Raw genomic sequence first — 23331 nt, forward strand, 5'->3', positions numbered from 1 at the left:
TGTTACTTTAGGTGCTGCTATCCCAATCAACAAGCAGCAGTATTGCTAACGTACTCAGGATTTGTTCAGTACACTTGGCATTGGTGGGTTGGTGACTAACCTGCTCATGATGATGGATAGACTCTGCCCTTTGCTGGCTGCAGGAGACCACAGAACTCTTCTCCTTTAGCTGCAACCTTTACCTAGCTATAGACTTTGGCTACATTATAGGACCAGGGCCATCCTGGTGAGTCATTCAGGGTACATCGAGGGAGAATAGTCTAGTAAGCCGTGGCAAAGATATGACTGTTCTCATGCCTGTGTACTGTACCCGAGGCTCTGGACTCATTACGGAAGCCTGGTCTGTCCATTCGTCCTTAGATGTTTACCTGTCTGCTCACTACAGGTCTACATCCTTGTCTGGATGATATGTGTGGCTGCCTGGTTCCACCTAGGCCACATTTGGCTTGCTCCATCAGGCCAGTGTTTTTTCTCAGTCCTCCTTGAGTGACTCAGCCCTGCAGGTGTTGGCTGATGCCTTCATGGCTGACGACTGCTCAAGAGGGCTTCCAGGTGGTTTAGACAGAGACTCTATAACATGGCTCTACAATAGCAGCCTTTTCTGTAAGATAACAGTGCTGCCTATGATCCTTGAGATTCTAGGAGTCACTTCTTGACTTGGAATAGCAGGCATTTGAAAGAAGCTTGATTCTGAGTTACAAAACTCCTTTGCTTCCCAGCTGTGACTCTGCACAGACTGCCTCATAGCTTCTCATGGATAAAACCAGAGCTTGAAGGCCCACATTTTGATAATTAGGGTACAAAGGCACAAGTGCATGTGCACAAGAGGCACAGAACAAAGGTAGAAGAAAACGGACTCTTCCTGACAGTATCCTCACCTTGAAGCCAGCCCATGAAGCCAGCGCTTCATCCCACATGCCTTGTTGTCTTCGAGAATGAAGGTGTGTGTGTGTGTGTGTGTGTGTGTGTGTGTGTGTGTGTGTGTGTGAAGGATCTGAGCCCCTTTGGTGGAAGACTTGTTAGGCTTAGTGGTATAATTTGTCCACTGTTTTGTCCAGGCTCAGGGTACTGACTCAGGATGAGGTTGTCAATAGTGTGCCCGAAGCTCCAGCTATTGCAGCCCTGACCTGCTATTGGGAGAGCTGAGTCCTTCCTGTTTACCACCTGTGTTTCTTGCATGCATGGACTCATCTCAGGAGAAACATGTGAGATAACCTTCTCTTCCTTCTCCTCTGGAGTTTGTGGGATTCTCTAGGCTGTCTCCTTGGGTATCTTCTGACTAAAAGAGACCCCTGACTTTTTCTTCCTTAATGTGTATGCCTCTGGGTCATTATTTAACTGTATCACAGGTTTTTTTTTTTAAATCCTCATTGTGGCATGGTTGGCAGAGAAGAGACTCTACAGAGTACACAGAGAAATGCATGTTGGGAAGAAAGGCCCACGTTGGGAAGAAAGATGCATGCTGGGAAGAACAGCTGGAGTTTTATTAGACCCCATTCTTCTCTGGATTCTCAGACTCCCTCCTCCAGCACCCAGTCTGTGTCATGCAGCAACCTGTTTTCCTGGCCAGGCCCTGTGAAATCACTTCCCTTGAAAACTCCGCTGTTCCAGAATATCTGTGGGAGCCCACCACCCAGCACTAGACAGTCAGCAAACACTGGTTGGATAATAAATACACAGTGCTTGGGTGATGATGAAGGCTGTATCGGTTCATCCTGAAAAGCTTCACAGGATAATGTCTGGCTAACAAGGAGATGGAAGGAGGACCCGTGGGTCCTTGGACTTCAGTTTTCTCATCTGAAAAGTGGCCCAGTGTGTGGACCTGAGTGGGCTCCTTGTGCCTGGATGGTATAAAGCCCTTGTGCAGAGCTGCACAGTGGTTATGGGTAAACAGTGAGGGATGCAAGAACTTCGGATTCAGTCATAGTAGCCTGCCCAGTAGAGGGTAGCCAGTGCTGGCTTGTGTGACTTTGCATGGAGACATCTCCTTCTCCTAATCTGTGTGCCTATTTGCTGGGATGAGGGAGGGGGAGGGCAGGTGGGAGAGAAGACACAGAGCTAGTCCCTCTGCTGTGTTCACCTGGTGACTGAAAAGGTCTCTGTCCAACCTGGTGTACAGTTTTAGGGCTAGGTTTCCTCCGTGTCCTCCTGGCAATGAAGATCACTCCCAGCTATCGGGAGGGAGAGTCATGAAACAGACAGTTAAACATCTTTAGTTCTTATGCTTTTGTTAGCTGTGGTACATTCAACTATTTATAATTAGATACCCCTGTCAGAATCTATGCTTGGTTTTGGAGTGGGAGCATATGGTGTAGGGACAGCCAAAGGCATGCTAGATTGATGGCCTGCAAAAAGACATGGGGAGGGGGCAGCCATTCTCTTTTGGTGATTCTGTCCCTGTTGGAGATGTGAGGTAAAGAAGACAGGCAAAGTAGCCTGGATGGGAAGTGTCTTCATCGGGAGGTAGTGGTCAGGATTAAGAAGACAGACAAGGCACCCCATGACACAGAGAAGAGGGGTCATTTTTAGTTTCTATTGCACTAATGGTTATGACAATCTGTAACACAGCTCATCTAAGGTTTGTGTGTACTTATGTGTGTGCGTGTGTGTGTGTGTTTGTACACATGTTGGTGTGAGTGCCTATGTACATGTGTGTGCATGTGAGTTGAAACTAGATGCTGATCTTGATGTCTTCCTCAGCCATTGTGCACATTATGAAATAAGGTCTCTGACATGGATCCTTCTGATTTTGGCCAGAGTGACTAGCCAGCATGAGCTAATATGAGCCAGCATGAGCCAGGAATCTTCCCGTCTCTGCCTCCAGTGCTGGGATCAGTTTGTTTGTTTCTGTTTGAACAGGGTAATTGTGTAATGCTAGCTGGCCCGGAACTCACTATGCAAATCAAATGGGACTTGAACTCACAGAGATCCACCTGCCTCTGCCAACCAAGAGCTGGAATTAAAAGTGTGTGCCACCAAGCCTAGCTTGGCTTTTGGTTTTTAAACCTCGGTTCTGAGAAATCAAGCTCACGTCTTCATGCTTGCATAAAAACACTTTACACACTGAGTCATCTCTCCAGCAGCTACACTTAAAAAAAATAAAAAAAGTATTATGGGCCTCAGGGGGTTATGAAGCAAAGAACAAAAACCTAAACAACTAGCTTGAAATGTGTAAGAAATATGGTCTAAAAATAATCAAGAACCCAAATCTTCTGTTAGTCACAAGGTCTACTACGTACCCAGGTTCCTGCCTCTGGCCAAGCACTGCACTGTATTTCCTCAGGCAAGCCCTCGAAAGCAGAGTGGCCTAAGGGTTAAGGGAAAATCATTTACCCTCTTTAGCACTCAGATTTCTCATATGTAAAGGGAGTTAATTATAGTTTCTATCCCAAGGGGCTCTTTGAAGGATGAAAGCAGATAATGCATCTAAGTACTTGTTACAGTGATTGGCCAGCAGTGAGCAGTCAACACATGTTAGCTCTGACCAGCATTTGAAACTCATCCATGGCTGTACCAAGAAGCTGTGATGTAATTTATGAAAAATGCAAGTTAAACATAACATTGCTGGGGGCGGGGGATGTCTAGACCCATGAACCCAGGATGGTCTGTAGTGTCTGGAGTCTGTACTTCTGTACACCAACCACAATGAAGAAAATGCCCCCCTAAATCTGTCCTGAGGGCAGAAAGATGCTACAGGAAGGGAGAATATTGCTATCCATAGTCTTCCTGGGTAAAGTAGGGATGCTGTGGATGATAGCCAAAAGTTGAAGAGGGGAGAAAAAGTGTTTATGGCATTTCTGGTATGAATGCATGAGGACATAACTCTCAGTTTAACCGAGCTCGTTTGGAAGATGCATTTGCAAGACATCTCACTTGCTGTTTAGGACAAAGGATGCAAAAGGGAACAGGAAAACTAAATATCTCCAGAGGGAACGTTTTTTCTTGTTAGACTATGTATACAGCATACAGCTAAAAGCCTTCCTAATGACAGTGTTGGGGAATGGAGCTTGCACAGGTGTGATAAGTTGCATGCTTTCTATTTGACTGTACAATTGCAGTGATTTGTGGGACATGATTTGATCCATGGTATCTCCAGATCTCTCTCATAAAGAGCTCAGTGCAGCAGCCTCTACCGTGTAAGCACGTCAGAGCTTAGGGCAGTGGGAAACACTGTGTTTAGTAAGAGAGATGATAATGAAAAGGAAACCCAGGAATCTATCCCTGGAAGAGAATGGCGATTACAATAAGGGGAGAGAACTTGTTTTTCTTCCATTTTGAAGAAAGGTAAAATTAATTCTGGAAGAAATATCAGCATCCACACTAGAGGAGGGAGAAGAGGTGGGGGACAGAAAGAAGAAAGGGGCCATATTTACCCAAGATAGATGTCTGACTATGACGCAGCCTTTAAACACATTTGAGTTGGTGCTTTCCTTCAAAATTACCATGAGAACACATATCTGTATTCCAGGGATGTTGCCACTGCTCAAGACATGCCAGGCACTGCTCTGGGGATTCTTTTTCCTTGTTAGGCTTTGCAGTCTGGTTGTAGAGTTATGGTAATTTCATAATGATGACAGATGATTATGTTACGTCTATCACTTCGCATAGTTGTGAATGGACAGAAGAGACACCATTCATGGATGCACAGCTTCGGCTGCCAGCCTTTGATGGGTCCATGGCACAGTCACTGAGCTACTGCTGTGGTGTGGGAGCAATCCGACTACAGTTCTCTAGTCTCCACGCTCAGCTCTAGCTCCCAACTCCCAGGCACTGGGGCACACGATTAAGATCAAAGTCTTTCTTAGAAAGTGGTTTTGACAGGACAGTGACCACACACAAAGAAAGCACAGGCACCAGGCAAGTCCTCAAAGAGGGACTCCCTGTCACATGAGTAACAAATGCTGTTTTGGTTCTTCTGACAGGACACAGGTGCTGCTTTGAAATATAGTGCACTTTGTGGTCGTGTTTATTATAAAGTGGTTTTGTCTGTTTTGCTAGACACAGGTTGAACAGAGGAGAAGTACTGGAGGGATTCCAATGGTAAGTTCTCAGTTCATTCAGCTGCTGTTTTGAGGTATAGTCAATTTTTCTCAATACATATTCTGGCAACATAGATTTATTGAGTTTTTGGTGTTAGGCATGGTACTAGGTTCAGATATCAGTGACATGTAAGGTAGGGACATGATCTCTGCCCTGTGTACCAATTCAAATATTTTTAAAAAAATCATTAAAAATTAGAAAAAAGGGTTGCCTAAAGAGTCACGATGGCACATTGTGGACACACAGATAGCCCAGGACTGAGGGAAGACTTCTGTAAAATGTGAACGAGGAGTGGCATTTACAGGTGTGGATGGCAAAGGAAGACTATTACTGTGCAGAGACTTGAAGATGCGAAGCTTGGAAGTAAGGAATTTTAGCATGGTAAGGCATTTTAGCATTGAGTGAGAGGGGTCTGGGTGGGGTGTGGTGGAGAATGAATGGTATGAGATACTGAAGCCGAGGCTGGGTATGTCACACATAACCTTAAATAAAGGTTTTATTGAAGAACATAGGAAGTGCCCTAAAAGCCACAGGAAGCCAGTGAAATGAATAGGTTTATGTTTAAAAGAATTGCTCATGGGCTGTCCAGGGGCTATGGGGATTTTATCTTTGATAGGGTCTTTGATAAGAATACTTCCTGATGTGTAGAGGTTGGAGACCCTGGGGGAGCAGAGATGATATAAAGAAACATAGAGAATCACGTTCCCAAATGGCTTCCAGGTCGATGATGGTGCAGGGCACTGATAAAGAGGAAGATGCTGAACAGTGGAGACTAGGGTTCTGCTTAAGGGAGCCTTGTGGGATGAAGGGTGAGGGCGTAGACTGTCAACACCTACCACAAGGGCTGGGAGAAGGGAGATGGATTGCCTCTGTCCTTTGTTCATCTTTTCCTCTCTCCCTAATTGGTTTCCTCCTCTCCTCCTTCCTCCCTTCCCCTGTTTCCCTTTGTGGTAATCCAGGCAGCTATGGTGGCTCTGTCTCCTGGGGGGAAGTCAGAAGGTGCTTCTTGCCCTTCCATCAATGACTAGAACCTAACAGAATGTCTACAACTTACAGTCACAAGAACCTCACCTTTGAGGTTCACGTGACTGGTTATCATTTCTAAGATGACTATGCCAGCTTCCTCTGAGGTGTTGGTGGGTGAGGGGGTGGAGCAATTGCCATTTTAAATTATATTCCTTATTAGCAGTTTTTAGTGATTAAGTATCCAGTGTGGACCGAGCTGTTCACCAAACACTTTTCTTCCCCAAACCGAAGAGACAACTGTATGTCTTCATTTTGCAAAACATGAAATACCAGTGGCTGGATTTGTACTGTTTGTTCAATAAATTACTTATGGAGTCACTTAGAGGCTAGAATAAAAGATGCTGAAAACCTACCGACACCCCGTTATGTATAGATTCTTTGATGAGCATATTATTTATTCCCATAGCAATCAGGTGAAGTTGTACTGCTTACAACTTACAGGACAGGATGATGAAGCTCAGAGTTTCAATAAATGAGTTGAGGTCACACCACTAACTAAGCTCGTGACTGCCCGCCCCATTTGAAAGCCTGTGCTCACTTGACGGTACTCCTGTCCAGCTTTATCCTCATTGCTGCTATAGTCTAGTTTGATTTTAGCAAGTGAAGCTGTCAGATGGCTCCACGGTTCACCTGTGGTTCCTCATCTCGTGCCTCCAGTCTGCATACCTCCCATACTGCCTCTAGCTTTGGGAACAAGTTGGTGGCTGTCAGGTTTTTTTTGTGGATGGAGACACTTTCTTCCTCCTGTAATTATGCGTGAATTAGGTCACAATGCATTGTGAACCAAGCTGTCTTTGGTCTGACTCTTCACTGAATCCTCAAATGGACACTTTGGCCTCAGTATCAATATTGGAAATACCAGTCTGCTAAACAACCATTGGAGGGGGAAGAGGAAGGCTGGGAACAAAGTCTCCTTCAAACGAATCTCCCATGGAAGGGCTCCAACAGAGTCAGCATCTTACTTGCTTTAAATCCCCTGGAGGGGTTATGAAAGGGAGAACTTGCTGGGCTGAAGAGAGAGGGGTAACAAAACAACGCTATGATTCATCTGAATTAGTTTTACATCTCCCAGGAGGGATGGCTCCAGCATCACCAGCAAGGTTCCAATCGCTGTGTGTGACCATCACAGTCCCTAGGATAAAAGATCAGTCCATGGTGGTGACACCCACACTTTTCCCTTCCTCCACTTTAATTAAACACATTTGTCCCAGGGTCATTGAGCCTGGGGACATCTATGGGCTCTGATCATCAAGCCACATACATCTGAAGGAGTGGATGGCTGCTGTTCAGAGTTAGGAGGGGCCTTCTTCCCTATGGCAGGAGAGTTCCCGTTAGAAGTTCCAAGGAACAGCATATTTTAAGGTTTGAGGACAAAATTCAAAGCCCAGCTCCACACTTATGAAGCCCCAGGAGAACAGGCATCACTCTTTGCCCTGCTTCGAGCCTTTGGTCCTCATATTTCAAAGGTGGGTTCAGTTCACCAGAATGGCAATTTCGGTATCTTTTGTAAGACTAGTAAAGGCTGCACTGGATGGTAGAGTTTGATGCTTAGCCAATAGCAGATTCTTTTCCCTTCCAGTCTACTCTGTAGATATGAGGTTGCCCTGCCTTTTGCTATAGGCTATGTCTGCACCACCTGTGGGACGTTCAGTATAGCACAGCAGAGTGCCACAGAAATGCTGCTGTGCCAGTGCCAGGCCATTTTCACTCAAGCATTGCTTGCTTCAGGCTGACTGCAGGTGGCAGGGTAGTGCCATCCTAGGGAGACAAGTGGCAGCTGAACTCCACGGGCTTCTGCTCCAATCCAATGCCACCTGGAGCTGGAGATCTTGTAATCCAACCATATCCCATTTGGAAGAGGGAAGGACTGAGGCTCAAAGGAATCAAGGATCTTGCCCAAGGTCACAGAGGTCATTGGGTAGTAAAGTCTGATAAGAACCAGGGTCCCTGGCAGAAGCTCTTCTCTGATTGCTGAGGAGACCGTCATCTCCCTATGTCAACCTGCCTCTGGAGCTGAATCAAAAGAGCAATAGCCTCCGGGTTCCACTCTTGTCTCCCAGGCCATTTTGTTTTGCTCCTTTGATTTTTTAGCTTCTCATCTTTAAAAGAATGGTAGAGAATAGTGATGGAACTTCCTCATCCACTAAGATTTTGTTGTTAACGAGGGAAGAGGAAATAGCAAATGGGGAAGCAGAGCAGCACCCATCAAGTGAGAGAAAATGCCATAGAGATTCAAAACTCAAGCACCATTTGGTAGTAGCTCGAGTGCCTCATTTTTGGCTCTGTCCCGAAGGAAGCTAATCAGGCCACATGAGAGCTTCAGGGGATGAGTGTTCATTATTGCACCATCCCTTGAAGAATCTCAAGCTCTCTCGGCAATTGGCAGGAGATGTGCCTGTCTCTGTGTGTACATGGTTGTGATGGTTAATATTGACTGCCAACTTGACACGGTCTAGAACTGCCTAGGAGACAGACCTCTGGGCTTGTTGGTGAAAAGGATTTTAGATTGGGTTAAGTGAGGTAGGAAGACCCAATCTAAATTTGAGCAATACTATTCATTCGGGACAGTACCATTCAATGGGGTGGAGTCTCAGACTGACGTCAAAGGAAAAAGCCAGCTGAGCACCAGCCTTTATCGCTCTCTGATTACTCATCTCCAATGCAATGTAACCAGCTGCCTCATGCTCTTGTCATCGTGTTGTCCCTGCTATGATGGCTTAAACCCTCAAACTATGATGCAAAACAAACCCTTCTGTGATGGTTTGTATATGCTCGGCCCAGGGAGTGGCACTATTAGAAGGTGTGCCCCTGTTACGTAGGCATGGCCCTGTGGGCGTGGGCTTTAAGACCCTTATTCTAGCTGCCTAGAAGTCAGTCTTACACTAGCAGCCTTCAGATGAAGATGTAGAACTCTCAACTCTGCCAGCACCGTGCCTGCCTGGATGCTGCCATGTGCCCCCACCTTGATGATAATGGACTGAACCTCTAAGCCTGTAAGCCAGCCCCAATGAAATGTCCGTTATAAGACTTGCCTTGGTCATGGTGTCTGTTCACAGCAGTAAAACCCTTAAATTGTCAGCTACTTAGCAATGAGAAAAATAACCAATAAAATATCTTAGATAAAAGCCATGGGGACTGTGAGACCTTCCTAGGTCAGCACTGTGCCTTGTAGGGTAAAACAAAGCAAGGGGTGGGGGAATGAATAGTAACCCACCTGTCAGTCACATCAAGAAGCGACAACACTGTCCACTGCCACAGGCTTAAACCTTCATTGGTGGCAACATGCCAGACCGTTCGGCTTTGCTCCTTTCCAGTTTTGTTCTCCACCAGCACCAAAGATACGTTTCCTCTCAAAACCCCTCGGATGAGCCAGGACATCCGGAGCTACAAGGGAGAGAAGCATCAGTTAAAATGTTATTGTAGAACGAAAACCTCAAGTATCCTTGGAGCCCTGGCTGGAGCTTGAGGGACTTTGCTGGAAACTCACCTGAATTGATTCAGCAAGGGCAACAGGATGCCCATGGCCTGATCTTGCTAACTGCTTTCAAAGGAATTTCACTGAAGTTCAAGGATCTGGGCAGGGGCCACTAGTGAGCAATTCTGAAGCCTTATTTAGGTTGATGATATCACCCCAAATTTCACATGATTTTACCTCTGCAGTGGACCAGTAGGGTTATTCAGGTGAGCTTCCTTAAGCACAAAAGGTTTTTGTCCATGGTCTCAACTCACTTAGTGACCTAATACAGGTGATTTTTATCCTTTCAATTTCTTTTGATATAGGAATAATGGATTTTTTTATTCCTTCTAATAATCACAGGTGCTATTTGGACAGTGTCAGATCACATGTTAGCTAATGGAAGGCTTTGTGATTTGATAGGCAAAAATATCACACACACACACACACACCTTATATATCAGGATCTCCTAATATAGTTATCTTCCCAAATGAGGATGCTGCTTTGCCAAAAGGAAGTTGGAAGCGTATGTTTTTGTTGTGTTGTGGGTTTCTATGGCACCATTCCCTAGACATTTGAAAGGGAATCGTAGCTAATCACCTTTCTAAGAAAGTTTAAATGCAGTCATGCTCAGAGGCAGTGCAGGCTACAAACTGAGGTTTGAGATAATAGACGTTGTGTTTGACAGAGATAATCTACAAACAACAGCTAAAACGTAAAAGAACTCTGCTGCTCAGAGTCTGAATGAAAAAGGCTCCTGGAGAAAGAAGGGCAAACAGAGTGAATCCTGAACATGCTGAGTTCTCGTCAGCCATGGGTTTTGGACTCTCATGGTTTGAAGAGCTCATTCTTTGTCATGTTCAGCCTCCATCTCCCAACCCCTGACTGATAGCTGGCTTACAATTTGATTGAAGAGGAAATCACCACCAGCCATAGTAGCCTGACAATTCATACTGTCCTACCTATAAACCCCATCTCTAACCAAGCCATGGCTGGACCCTGGGTCCTGATCTGGTGAGTCTGGCTTCCAGTCACATGTATCTATTCAGGGGAACAAATACTCACCTCTGTTGAAACCTCCCATGGTAGCTAAAGTAATCTATCAATGGTTTTTCTGTCCTTACTCAGTTTAATTGATGTCTGGATGGCATCAATTAGAGAATCTAACCCACCCTACCTTAGGTAATACTAACCTGACCACATTATACTGTAGATAATACTTTCCAATAGTCTATGGCAAGATGTGTCCTGCCTGGGACAGTGCCTGACATATGCTCTCCCTCATCATGCTCCAGAACACTGTGGATTTGAACTTGTAAAGTCAAGCTGTCGTTTCCTCAGTGCCCTTGGCTGTTGGTACTTGTTTCCTGTGCATGTCCATAGTTGACTTTTGGGCACACATCACATTGAGTCGTTAAAACTCTCCCTCAGACACTCCCTATGCAGTGATATGATTCCCACTCTCCTGAGAAAGTTCTGCTACACCAGGCATAGCCTCTGTCATTCCCTTCTCCCCTCCTGGCCTCAACGCCTGCTTACTTATCCACTGGCTTATGTCCTAGAGGAAGATGTGTCCTTCACTTTCTCCACTCTATGGCTTCCTGTTCCATCTCCTTCTAGCCCCTGCCCTTTCAATTGATCTCCTTTTTGCCCCTAGCACCTCCAATCTCTATGCCTACAGCTCTTCTGTCCACAAAGAAGATCTGATTCCTCCCATTTCAGGAAAAATAAATGCCTTCTATTTGATTCTTGTGGCTCTTCTGGCTTACAACCCGTTTCTATTCCTCTGCTTAGATGTTCACATATCTAGTAACAGGAAGGTAAATGATACCTCTTCTTTATTCTCTTTTATGTTAGGAATGGAGCCTGAAGCCTTGTACATACTAGGCAAGCACAGTACCACTGAGCTACAACCCCATTCATTCTTCAATGTTTTTCCAACGGGCTTCTATCTTCACTTCTTCATTAATCTAACAACAGAAGTCTCATATTGCCTTTAGAACTTATTCTTTGAAGTACATCCATGGCTCTTAAAGCACCCCCTTCCTCTCTCTCTCCCCTCTGAAACCTCTTGTGAACCTCTGCCACATTCCGCTGTCATCTGTGACTCAGCTCAACAGCTTTCAATGGGTTCTTATTCTTCATCGGAAAAAAGTCAAGGTAACCATGATATGGTCCTCTATGTTCTAAGGAAATCAGCTTGCTTTCTAGTCAGTGAATACTGATGGAGCACTCAGGGTGAATCACATGTGTGTGGCAGAGGTAGATACGCAAGATAATCTTCTGGCAATACTTTAGGTCAATCAGGGTTGGAGAGGGACAGAGAGAGGGAGACAGAGACAAAGAGGGAGAGAGAAAGGGAGAGACAGAAGCTAGAGGGGATAGAAGAATTAGAAAGGAAACTAGAGAGAAGACCGGGGGTGAGGTGCTTAAAGCATTCTTAGCCCCCACACCCACACCTGGAGGTGCATAAGGCTCCCCCACCCCTGGTGGTGTTTAAGGCTCCCCCCTCTTGCTTTCAGGCTCTGATATGGTCATCTACACATTCCTAAATGTCTACTATGTATTATTTCTTTATAGCTCATTCCATGCAATACTTACTGCCCTCATATTGGGATGTAACTTGCAAGTTAAAATTTAAACAATGTAACTCACTTTGGGTGTGCTGTAGGACCACCTGATAGTCTATATAAGACATACAGGACAATGTAAAATCTTGACATTACTAAAACTTTAGTCACCAAACCCATTTGTCCTAACTGTTAAGAGTGATGGGTGATGGGTAAACAGACAGTAAAGAAACCATAAGACAAACCTTACTTTGAAATTATAATGGTACCTCTTATGTTACTAACATAAAATACACCTAAGAGTCAATATGAAACCTAAGAAATACACTTCAGTAGTGCCTGCTTTTGGAAATAGATAAAGAGATCTTGGAATAAGACTGAACACAGGCAGTCAGTAGACAACTAGTAAATGTGTTTGGGACCATTATCCCATGATCCCTAGTCAGTAAGGAGATGTGTCTACTCAGATGTGTTTCCTCCAGATACAGGGCTTCTCTGTGTAGTCCTGGCTGTATGGAACTCACTTTGTACACCAGGCTGGCCTTGAACTCAGAGATCCACCTGCCTCTGGCTCCCAAATACCAGGGTTAAGGGTGTGTACCACCACTACCTGCCTCCTAGGTCTACTTCTTAACTGCAGTCGTCCCACCCGTGATCTCCAGAGTCTTCCTTCTGAGCCAGTCATTGATTTTCCTTCCAGAGTCTGATCCTCACACCAGGCCTTGCAATGTTAACCTGGGAACATGTTAGAAGGGCAGAATTTCCAGCTGGCTACAGACAGAATCAGAGTCTGCAAGAGGCATGGAGTAGAAAGCATCCTCTGGGGCTCTGCTGTGGTGTTCCTATGACTCATTTACTACCTTCCCAGAATGCAGTGGGAGCAACCGACCTTTGCATCAGTACACTCTCTCAGGGGGCTCTTCAAACCACTTTGGTTTCCTGGCTTGGAGACTATAGATGAACTAAGTGTCTGTGCTCCCAGCTGGCTCACCTCTTCTGAGTCCCATTGTTGTGATCATAGCTGTCCCTTCCTGGCCTAGCTTCAAAGGTTGTTATGGAGACTCTGGAGACTGGGTGAGACAGCGAATGTGATACCATGAACGGATGGCACATGAAGTCAGTGGTTTTCAACCTGGGCTGCAAACTAGGAACATCTGTGGGGTTTTCCAAACTGCCACTGTCTGGGTTCCACTGTAGAGATTGCTTGTAAGAAGTCTTAGAAGGTTCTGGGAAGCAGTAGGCTTTAAAGTACCGCCAGGTGATTCTGAAGTACAGCCAGGCTGAGACCGCTGTGGGAGAGGGATTATTTGAGACCGCTGTGGGAGAGGGATTATTTAGTGTAGGAAGAAGCCTGGCTCTCTCAGTGAGGGGTCCATTTTCATCTTGGACTTGGAATTAGAAGCAAATCTCAATCACTAAGAACAAGTTTTAAATGTGTCCACAGTTACTAAAGCAGACGGAGGCGACTCTCCTATAGGGGGAGGGCACAGCCCTCAGCAGAGGCCTTCACAGGTTGCTACATGGCGTTCCTACCTGAGACTGAGGACAGTTTAGGCAGTGAGAGTTCCCAGCACCGAGGTTGAGCAGGAGTCTCTCCTCTTGGACCTGCAGACTGAGGTTCTTAACAAGTTTATTTTTATGCACGAGTGCATGTGCGTTTGTGTGTGTACAGGTGGATGCACATGTATGCACGGGCAAGGGTGCATGAGGAGCTAGAGGACACCTTGTAGTGGTTTTAGTAGGTTCGGTCCATCAAGGGTTTTGTTTTTATTTTGAAACAGAGTCTATCAGTGGTCAGAAACTCACAAAGTAGGCTGGACTGGCTAGCCAGCAACCCATGGGGATGTCTGTCTGTCTCCACCTCTTTTTTTTCTGAATTATTTATTTATTTTATGTGTGTGAGGACACTGTTGTTGTCTTCAGACACACCAGAAAGATGGCATCGGATCCCATTACAGATGGTTGTGAGCCACCATGTGGCTACTGGGAATTGAACTCAGGACCTCTGAAAGAGCAGTCAGTGCTGTCAACCACTGAGCCAAACTGTCTCCATCTCTTACGGAGGGGATTAGAAGTGCAGGACACCACACCAGACCCATCCTTAAACAGGAATTCTAGGGATCAAACTCAGGTCCTCATGCAGGTAAGGCAACTATTTTACCAACTGAGTTATTATCTCTGCCTGTTAACTTCTTAATGCTAGGGACTGGAGGACCTATGGCAAGCCTACTGAGAATCCCATTTAGTTGCCTGTGGCTAAATCTACCATGGCTCCTAAAGCCCAGTGTGGGCTCAAGTTCTTCCTAAGGATTTCATTCCCCTTATCTAGCTCTAAAGAGTCCCGTGCATGTCACTCAATGTAGATTCTCTACGCCAAGTGTACCTAGCTTGGTCCTGACAGCAAGTTTCCAGTGTTCATGGCATGGGAATTTAATCTTAGAATGCAATCTTAATACCTGTTTCTGTCTAGGTGGCCTATAGGGTACAGAGTCATTTTCTAATTGACTCTGAAAGCCCGAAAGCCATATTAGGCACGTTCCCACATACTGTCTTGTTTTTATACCCACAGTCCCCACTCATGTAGGGATTATTATAGCCTGTTGTGGTTTGAATTGGAGTCACCTCCTCCCCAAAGGCACTTGCATTGAAGGCTTGGTTCTCAGTTAATAGACGTAATCTTTGGGGGTGATTTAATATGAGCTTTGACTTAATGAATGATTATCGTTATTTGCAATTGCATCATTGTGGGGATGATAGGAAGCAAGAGGCAGGGCCTGGCTAGAGAAAGTAGGCCACTGGGGCCATGCCTTGAAGGGAACATCTTGTCCTAGGCCCTTCCTGTTTGTCCTCTTTGCTTTCTGGCTCCCATGGGTGAGCAGCTGTCCCCTGCCCTGCCTTTTCTTCCTGCTGTCTTCACCTTGCCATGGACCCTACATGCAATGGAGCCAGCTGATCAAACACTGAAACCACTGACATCCTAAGCCTGAAGAGTCCTTTGTCCTCGCCACTGTTTTCCTCGGGCAATTTGTCACAGCAGCATAAGCTTGGCCCTATGCACTCATTTTTCAGAAGAAAAGTTTGGGGTATAGAGAAGTGACGTCAGTCACCCATAGACACAAAACTCAAGTGCTACAGATAGGGACTCGACACTGCCTCTGTGCGTTCTCTCTACCACACAACACCATATGTGCATGTCATATGTTGTGTCGATCCTTAAAGCTTTAGGGGCTTAAGAGGTTCTAGATTCTTGCTTCATCATCATGGTCTGCAGACCAACAGTGTTGGCATCCCCTGGGAACTTTCTACAAACATAGGGCCCCCTATCCCAACCAGGCTCAGCTGAATCAGAATCGGTATTTTAACAAGATCTTATCTTTGGACTCTCAGAGTGGAGGAATTAGGGAGAGAGTGGATTTTAAGCCATGTATTATCATTGTCCCTGCCGCAGTTAGTGGTGTGTGTGTATGTATTTACACAGGTAAGCAGAATCTTACATGGATACTCATTTTAAAAAAAATAACAATTGTTTAAATCTGTAACAATATTTTTTTAATCCTTCTGGATGTTTCCTAATAGATATAGGTTATAAATGACAAGCTTCTGATTAATAAACTCTTTTGCATGCAGCCAGCACGAGAGACAAGTGATGAGAGACACCACAGGAGCACGCCACCAGCAATTATATCTCCTGGCTCCAGCTGGCCCTTTCACAAGGGCCTTTTTTCCCTGCCTCTTGGTGGGGCCTGATAGACTTTCCAATTATGTGGTACCACTGTTTGTCATTTTATTAATTAAAGTCCTGTATGTAAAGCAGGCGCAGCATTGTGGCTAGGCCTAATGCTATTATTTCTCTCATGGCCCTTTCCTCCTCCAGAGGTAATTACTGCAATTTTATGTCTAGGATGTGACCCGAGTTTGCTATGCATACCCCGTGTCTGTTTCAGAACCATCTCTTGAACTCATAAGAAAAAAAAATCATAGCAGAATCTCAGCTGAAAGATTCAGTGGCAGCAAATATTGTTCCTGCTGTCTACAGCACCTCCACCTCTTGGGTAAGGGATTTTTTTTGACAGTTTTTCAAATTAATAAAGGGCAGTGGGAGTTCCATGATTAGAGCCAAAATCAAGGATGGATGCTCCAAGTGTGTAGTTCATAGAAGTCAAGGGAAATCCATTTGACTAGACAAAGATGCACAAAAATGAACTGGGTTATAATGTCAACAGGTATTCCCAGATGCTCCTGGCACAGGGTCACCTGGCAGAGAAGATGACCAACACTGGAGTTTTTATCAGCGGCACCCACAATGCACTGGGTGCAGGCTGTTAGGATGTGAATGTTAAATGTCTCCCCATAGGCCCACACATTTGAACTCTTGCTCCCTGCATGGTGGTGCTGTTTGGAAAGCTAGAAGAACCTTTTAGACGTAGGGTGTAGCTTGAAGAGGTAGGACAGTAGAGACGGGGATTGAGGGATCCAGGTTGGCTTTGCTTCTGGTCTGAGCTCTCTGATTCCTGATCTACAGAGATATGAGCAAGATGCCTGACGTTCTCACTGCCATCGCCAATGACAAAACCTACACCTTTCTCACCCGATCCTGCAAGCTATAGTACACTCTACCCCACCTCAACATTCTTCTGTCACATATTCTGTCTCAGCAGTGAGAAAAACAACTAACCTGGTGCTCCAGGCTCCTCTCTGATCTGAGGTACCAGAAGTGATTTTGGGTATGAACTTATAATTTTAAGAGTTCCTTGATTTCAGTGTGGCATCTCATTAACTTGAGCTGAGAATATTGACTCCTGGCAAAATCCAATGTTTTTGTTCTCTATTTTCTAATTCACCTGGAGAAAATAAACACCAACTCTCTTGCTATAAAAAGCTTAATGAAAAATCAACCCAGCAAGAGGCTGGCCATTTTTTTTTTTTTTTTAGTAGCAGGCAAATAGAATATGATGTTGGCAAGTAGTTGGGATTATAATTGCTTAAGAGAAGTTGGATGCCTGGTCACTTAGGAGGTGTAAAGACCAGATTCCTTCTTAAAAACATTATCAGGGATCATTCCAGCCAGTGAAATTCATAAGTCACTTTGTAAGAACATGTAGATTGCACTTAAAAAACGATAACCAGGGATCCCACGGTAATGTAGCCACAGATATCTGTTTGTACTGGGTTTTTATTTCTTCTCCATTTTTTCTTGCAATGTGCATCTATGAGTTTTGATAACTAGGATAAAAACTATAGGATTAACTTATGGCATACAACTATTTAAAATCAAGCTTATTAGGAAAAAATACAGGTATATGAATATTGGAAATAACCGAGAAGATCCCACATTTATATAGCCTGTTGATTTTCTCTGTGTCCAGGTCATTGTTTCCCAATCTGAAAGGAAGTGTACCAATCTGGTTACAGGAATTGTCTTTGGAGGGTAGGATTGTGGGAAATGTCACTCACCTTTTTCATTGTATTTCTTTAAGGCTCTAAAATGAGCACAGAATAATTTTATAATCAGAAAAAATATATGCTATCTTTTAAAATGCAGAGGATGGGTTCTGATGTTGTTGGAAAGTAGGAACAAGGGGTGTCTTACCTACCTCAGAAAGAGTCAGATCTGGCAGCTGAGTTGTGGGCTTTGTGAGGAACCTAGGACAACTAGATGCTGTAAGGGAGGAGGTGGCATGGCATGGTGGCAGAGCAGGGGCTCTGGATCAGAAACAGTGACCTGCCTTTTACTTACCCAGAGCCTCAGCATCCATTTTTTAATGGGGTCAGTTAGTGGTGGCCTCCTTGCAAGGATTTAACCAGACTGTGAACCCCTTGCCCAGCTTAGCAAAGATATTTGGTAAATGTTCTGTTCATTTTCCTGTGTTACAAATGGCAGGTAAGAAATCCATGTTAGAGGTGTAACAGGCAAATGCACATACACATACACTCAGAAGAGGGTGTATGGGAGATTCTGCTTGGAAGATTTACTCCCCCCTTTCTAGATTCTTTCGAGAATTCTCCTTCCATTCTTGTAGAAAGAAAAAAAAGATGGTACGATTTCGGGTGAGCAGCCCCTTTCTGTGCCTCAGTTTCTCTGTGAATATTAGAGACAATGCTGGGGGATAGATTTGTAAGTCTTCCTCTAGGGTGCAGAGTTGAGTCTAGGTAACATTTCATGTTCCCTTCATGTGCAACTGTTGTGAAGAGTGTGGGGTCAAGGAAGTTTGCGTGTGTTTACACAGACCCATGATGCATCTTCCAGGGATATAGCCACTGGACTGTTGGGGAGTCTGTGTTCTCTCAGACTGGTCTTTTGGATACGGGCCACTCAAAGCTAAGGCCCACCATTGGGAGCTATGAGTACCTGTGATTGACACTGCTTTTGAATCAGACCCAAGTCTGCTGTGGGTCAAAAGAATTTTCACCCACACCCCTGGGCCCTGAGTAATTCTCCATATGCCTCAATTTCATCACGTGATGTGGGAGGGATTAAGTTTGAATGGCTCAAAGGTATTACATTAATTATGTTCAAATGTGACTGTAATGGCTGATGATTACTTCAGCCCATTAGCACGTATCCTGGCAGAGCTCACCACACCACAATGAGGGGATGACAGAAGGCTAGTCTCCAATTTCCTAGCTCTATGCGTTGAGGTAAGAACTACTTGTGTGGAGAAGTCTCAATAGACCTTTATTTGCTGGATCTCTGAGACACAACATAGAGACTTATCTCTAGCCCCTATCCTTGAGAGGCTATGTAATTAGTTAATTAATTAATTATTGATGAAGTGGGTTTATCCAGAATGTTCTTCTGGCACTATTCCTAGTAAGACAATTCTTGCAACCTGCCTACACAATCAGCCTTCGAGGAGAAGTAAGAACATGCCATATGTTTTAGCAGTGATCTTCCTTGCATCTGAGCCTGGCAAGAAGAGGGATACTGATAATAGTTGCTACCATTCATTAAGCATTGTAAAAATTAAAGAGTTTTCATGTTTCTATCTGATGCTAGCAACAGTCTCACACAGCAACTAAAACTGGGATTTTTATTCCCCAATTTGGAGGTGTGACTTGCCAGAGGTCAGATGGTTCCTTAATGGGGCAGCAGTGGGATTTAAATTCATATGACCTATGTTGAATTCAACGACCTTGGAGTGTTTAGAGATTTGGCTCTGGACCAACCCGCCTTATGCCATTTGACAGCAGATTGACCTTCGGCAAGACATTCGGCCCTCTAAGCCCCAGTTTCTGCATCAGTAAATGGGGTTTGCACTTCTTCACAAGTCTGTCCTGATAATGAGGTGATAGAGGTAAAACACTTGAGCATAAGAGTTGAGTGTGTTCTAGAGACCAGTGTTTTAAAGCATATCCCGAGTTATCTTTACATATGTTCAGACAGAGTTTCTTTCTCCTAAGGTGCAAAGGACAAGGGTCTCTAATGAAGACATTTGACTGGCTTTTAGGGTAATATAAATGAGTGAGGCATTAGAAACCAAAAGACTGGACTGCTCTTTATATTGAAAGCAATCTTTTTCCCTTAACTTTTCTATGGAATAAGCACTCCAGAGAGAGCTCCTGGATCTTCTATGAAGCCAGCCACCATGTAGGGTTCGAATCAGTGCTTGCTAGCTCAACATGGCGGGCTCTCCACAGCATCCCTGCTTTGCTACAACTGGCTCCACCTTCCTACTGGATGTCTGTGAGCTAAGCAGTCAAGTCCTCAGCTCCACCTCCCTTCCTCATCTGTATAAAGATGAGATTCACTCATTCCCAGGGCTAATGTAGGCAGAGGGATTAGCTCTGCAGTCCTTGATGTACAGTGGATTTTTACAGTAGTGAGGCCTTTATAGTCATATGGCATAGCTGCTATTGAAAATGTAAAGGAGGGCTGTCTATCCTAGACACATACCATAGGCCTTCAGGAGAGCCATTTGGAAAGTACTACTCTAGTCTCCCTTCTCACCTCCCTAAAGCATTTGCCCAGGCCCTATTGAGGGCATTCTGAGATTAGTGTCTCCTTCACTGGGGATGCTGCTCCAAACATAGCCTGCTGGATTCCTTTGGGCACAAGAGATATTATGGCTGTTGGGCTATAGGGAAAAGGAAGGCAGCTACCAGAAGGTTCCATGCTACTCTGGCTTGTTCTAGATGACTACATCATCCTGTAGGAGCCAGAGAAACTTATGCTTCCTGCTGAGCACCAAATCATATTCTCCTGGATAGAGATTGGACAATCCAGATGGGTGTTATATATCCAGCATGAGCTCCTCACCATGGTCTCAGCTCGGGCGGAAGGTATTTTCTAAATAGCTTCCCCCTAAAGATAAGCATAAGTATAAGCATAAGCATAAGCAGAAAACAGCAACTGAGTATGAAAACATCCCCTGGCCAGACCAGTGAGTCTGCTCCTAATTGAGGCAAAGATTGAAGCCTGATACTGGAACAACTTTCTCCTGAGATGAGGGACTGAACATAAATAAGATGCAGCTGGATACTCACAGGCGCTCTGCCTGATGTGCCATCTCAGTCCTATAATACCAGGCTGGAAGGACCTGTGCTTGGGCGAAGGGTGGGGGAAGAGATGGCAATACTGCCTTGCAGTCCCTTCTAGACAGTGCTAGTCCCTAGCTGCTTACCAACCAGAGTTCTCCCTTGACCATAAAGTGTTCATGGCTGCAGAAGAACAGAAGCTGGGCTCAGGCTGACCCTGCTAGGGACTAGCTTGTATTCTCACTGATCAGCAGTGAAATGGAATATTGTAGAGAATGGGCGAGCAAAGGAGGAGGAAGGCAGAGATTTCTCCTCTGTGGAGGGTGTCCTGACTTTGTGAATGACCAAGATCAAGTCCAGGAGGTCTTGCAAAGCTCTTCCCCTTCCCATCAGCTGACACTGGCTAGACACGTGTGGCTAGAACAGGGCACATGTAAAGAAGGCACAGACTGCACATGAATCCTGTAAGGGATCAGTAATGTCCCCGTTACAAATGGAGTGGTCTTCCTTCTACATCCACAACTGAGAGTCCCTCTCTGGTGGGTGGTGGAGCTCTGAGTAGGCAAGTGTGGTAACAGAAATATGGTGGTTCATATAGGCTCCCTCTAATCCAGCGCTTCTCAACCTTCCTAATGCTGTGACCCTCTAATCCAGTTCCTCATGTTGTGATGACCCCCAACCATAAAATTATTTTTGTTGTTACTTCATAACCATAATCTCGCTACTGTTATGAATTGTAATGTAAATATTCTTGGAGGTACAGGTTTGCCAAAGGGGTCATGACTCACAGATTGAGAACCACTGCTCTAAGCAAAGGGGTCATGACTCACAGGTTAAGAACCACTGCTCTAAGCTAAGACAGGGTCATCTGTGAGGGAAGAGCATGATTCGCAGAGCCAGCCAGTCTGGCTTTGGTCTTGACTTGCATTTGCTGCTTTGGGGCTAGGGTCCATTACTCTAACTTAGATCATGGGTGGGGAAGACCCTGACATGGCTATATATAGAATCTGCTCTCTGAAGTGGGCTTTATCCACTCTCAGCTCTTCCAGCACATCGCCGTGGTCCTACCCTGTTGACTTTGGGCAGGGGATTATGCAACAGAACCCCACTGTTTCTCACTCCATTTCAAGCCTCTTTGGTTTTGGCATCTTCTTTTTTGTTTTTCCTTGCCTTTTCATGGAAGACTTTGTCATTAAGTTTGAGAAACTGAAAACTCAGTTGTCATGAGAGCTCCTCTGTGTTTCCTTGCCTGCCTGCAGGAGGATGCTGAGACAGCTTTGAATAAATCCAGTAAACAAAGTCGATTCTCAATATTGAGCAGCTGGCAAAGGAAGGGCTATCATCCATGCATGGATGCCAGAAGAGTCTTTAAAAATCTAAACCTGAGAGCAATTGATGGGTTTCCATGGTTTCTATGGGACTGTCACCATAGGGTACCATGCTCATGGGGGTGTAGGCAGGGCTTGAAGGATGGCAGAAGGAAATTCTTCATGCTAGTCTTCTCTCCTACATCTGTTCAGGTCACACTTGCTAGTCTTAGTGACACAGAGTATGGGTCTTTTACCATTTAGGCCACACAGACAGGGCAGAACTCCACAGCTAACCTTCTGCCTGGGCTTAGTTTCCCCAGCAGTGAATTAAAGTCATTATTGTTATTTTTTTCTTCCCTTGGGTTGACTTCAGGGTGGAAGGGTCTAGATGTGTTCCAGGATATCCTTGTGTGTGTGTGTGTGTGTGTGTGTGTTTGTGTGTGTGTATGCAAATGCTTCAGTGCCCTTGGATGAAAGGACAGAGCTGCAGCTCAGGCAAGGTCAAGAAAACCAGCAGTTGGGAGCTGACTATCACAAAACTGGTGCGTGATATCCATCTTCCTGAGTCCTTCATATTCCTGCAGCCTATAAAAGAAAAACCACTCCCATGTTTCAGGGTGGAAAGAAATGAGAGAAGCCTACTCTTTCCTGCCCCAGGCTTTCTTCTGGCCTGAGAACATGGCTTAAAATATTCTAGGCACAGGCAGGCTATTCAAATAAAACAGAATTTCAAACCACATAGGGCTTGTTGAGACAGTCAGGCTTCTGGGATGTGTGAAAGGTGGGGGAGGGGTGGGACAGCCCCTGCCCCTCTCATGTCCTCCCCAGTATTAGCAGCAGCTGCAATGCTAGACACATCAGAGTGTCTAAAGCCAAGTCAGACTGGAGCAGGCCTGACAGCAAGCAAGCACATGAAAGTCACGGCAACCCTTTTCTCCCCCCGTGGCAACTTTAATTATTTGAACTGGAACTCAGTGAAATAAAAATAAAAATAAAATAAAAATCAGAATATATTGTAAGTGGCTCCCTAGTTTCCTGCAGAGAATAGCTTGTGGCAGGGAAGGGGAACCGAAAAAAGTCACAATGCTGTCTCTGTTTGTGGCTGGGCTAGGCAGGGGTCTTTAAATATTCATGCTTTTTGTGCAGCTGTGCATAGACCAGGAGGAGGTGAGGTCTGCAGTAGTGGTTGGGCAAGAAAGGTAGCAGTAGTGGCTGCAGGTAGCCAGAGGGAGGACATGGAGCTGGAGAGCTTGTGGGAGGCCCCGGGGTTGGCTTGGCACAAGGCTCATGCTGGCCTTGATCTCATTGTTGATGGGCATTTGATCTAGTTCTGTATACTTTTCCAGCCCCTCTGTCTTCCTGCCTCTGTTTCTGCTCTGCTGTTTCTGATTTCTTTTCTGAGTTCTGTTTGTAAGTGGCAAGATGCATCACCCTGCTCGGGGTGGCAGGTATTGG

At 45.1% G+C, this 23331-nt stretch overlaps 1 protein-coding gene across 1 annotated transcript in view; it reads right to left on the reverse strand.

The window, feature by feature from the left end:
* The window catches only part of Alk (ALK receptor tyrosine kinase), a 699186-nt gene that overhangs the window by 93085 nt on the left and 582770 nt on the right, over positions 1 to 23331 (reverse strand). The window contains exon 9 of the mRNA XM_028778974.1: positions 9281 to 9450. Coding sequence (XP_028634807.1) covers positions 9281 to 9450 — 170 coding nt within the window. The remainder of the gene's footprint in view (positions 1 to 9280; positions 9451 to 23331) is intronic.

This window comes from Grammomys surdaster, unplaced genomic scaffold, assembly GCF_004785775.1.
Source record: "Grammomys surdaster isolate TR1022 unplaced genomic scaffold, NIH_TR_1.0 343, whole genome shotgun sequence".
Lineage (NCBI taxonomy): Eukaryota > Metazoa > Chordata > Mammalia > Rodentia > Muridae > Grammomys > Grammomys surdaster.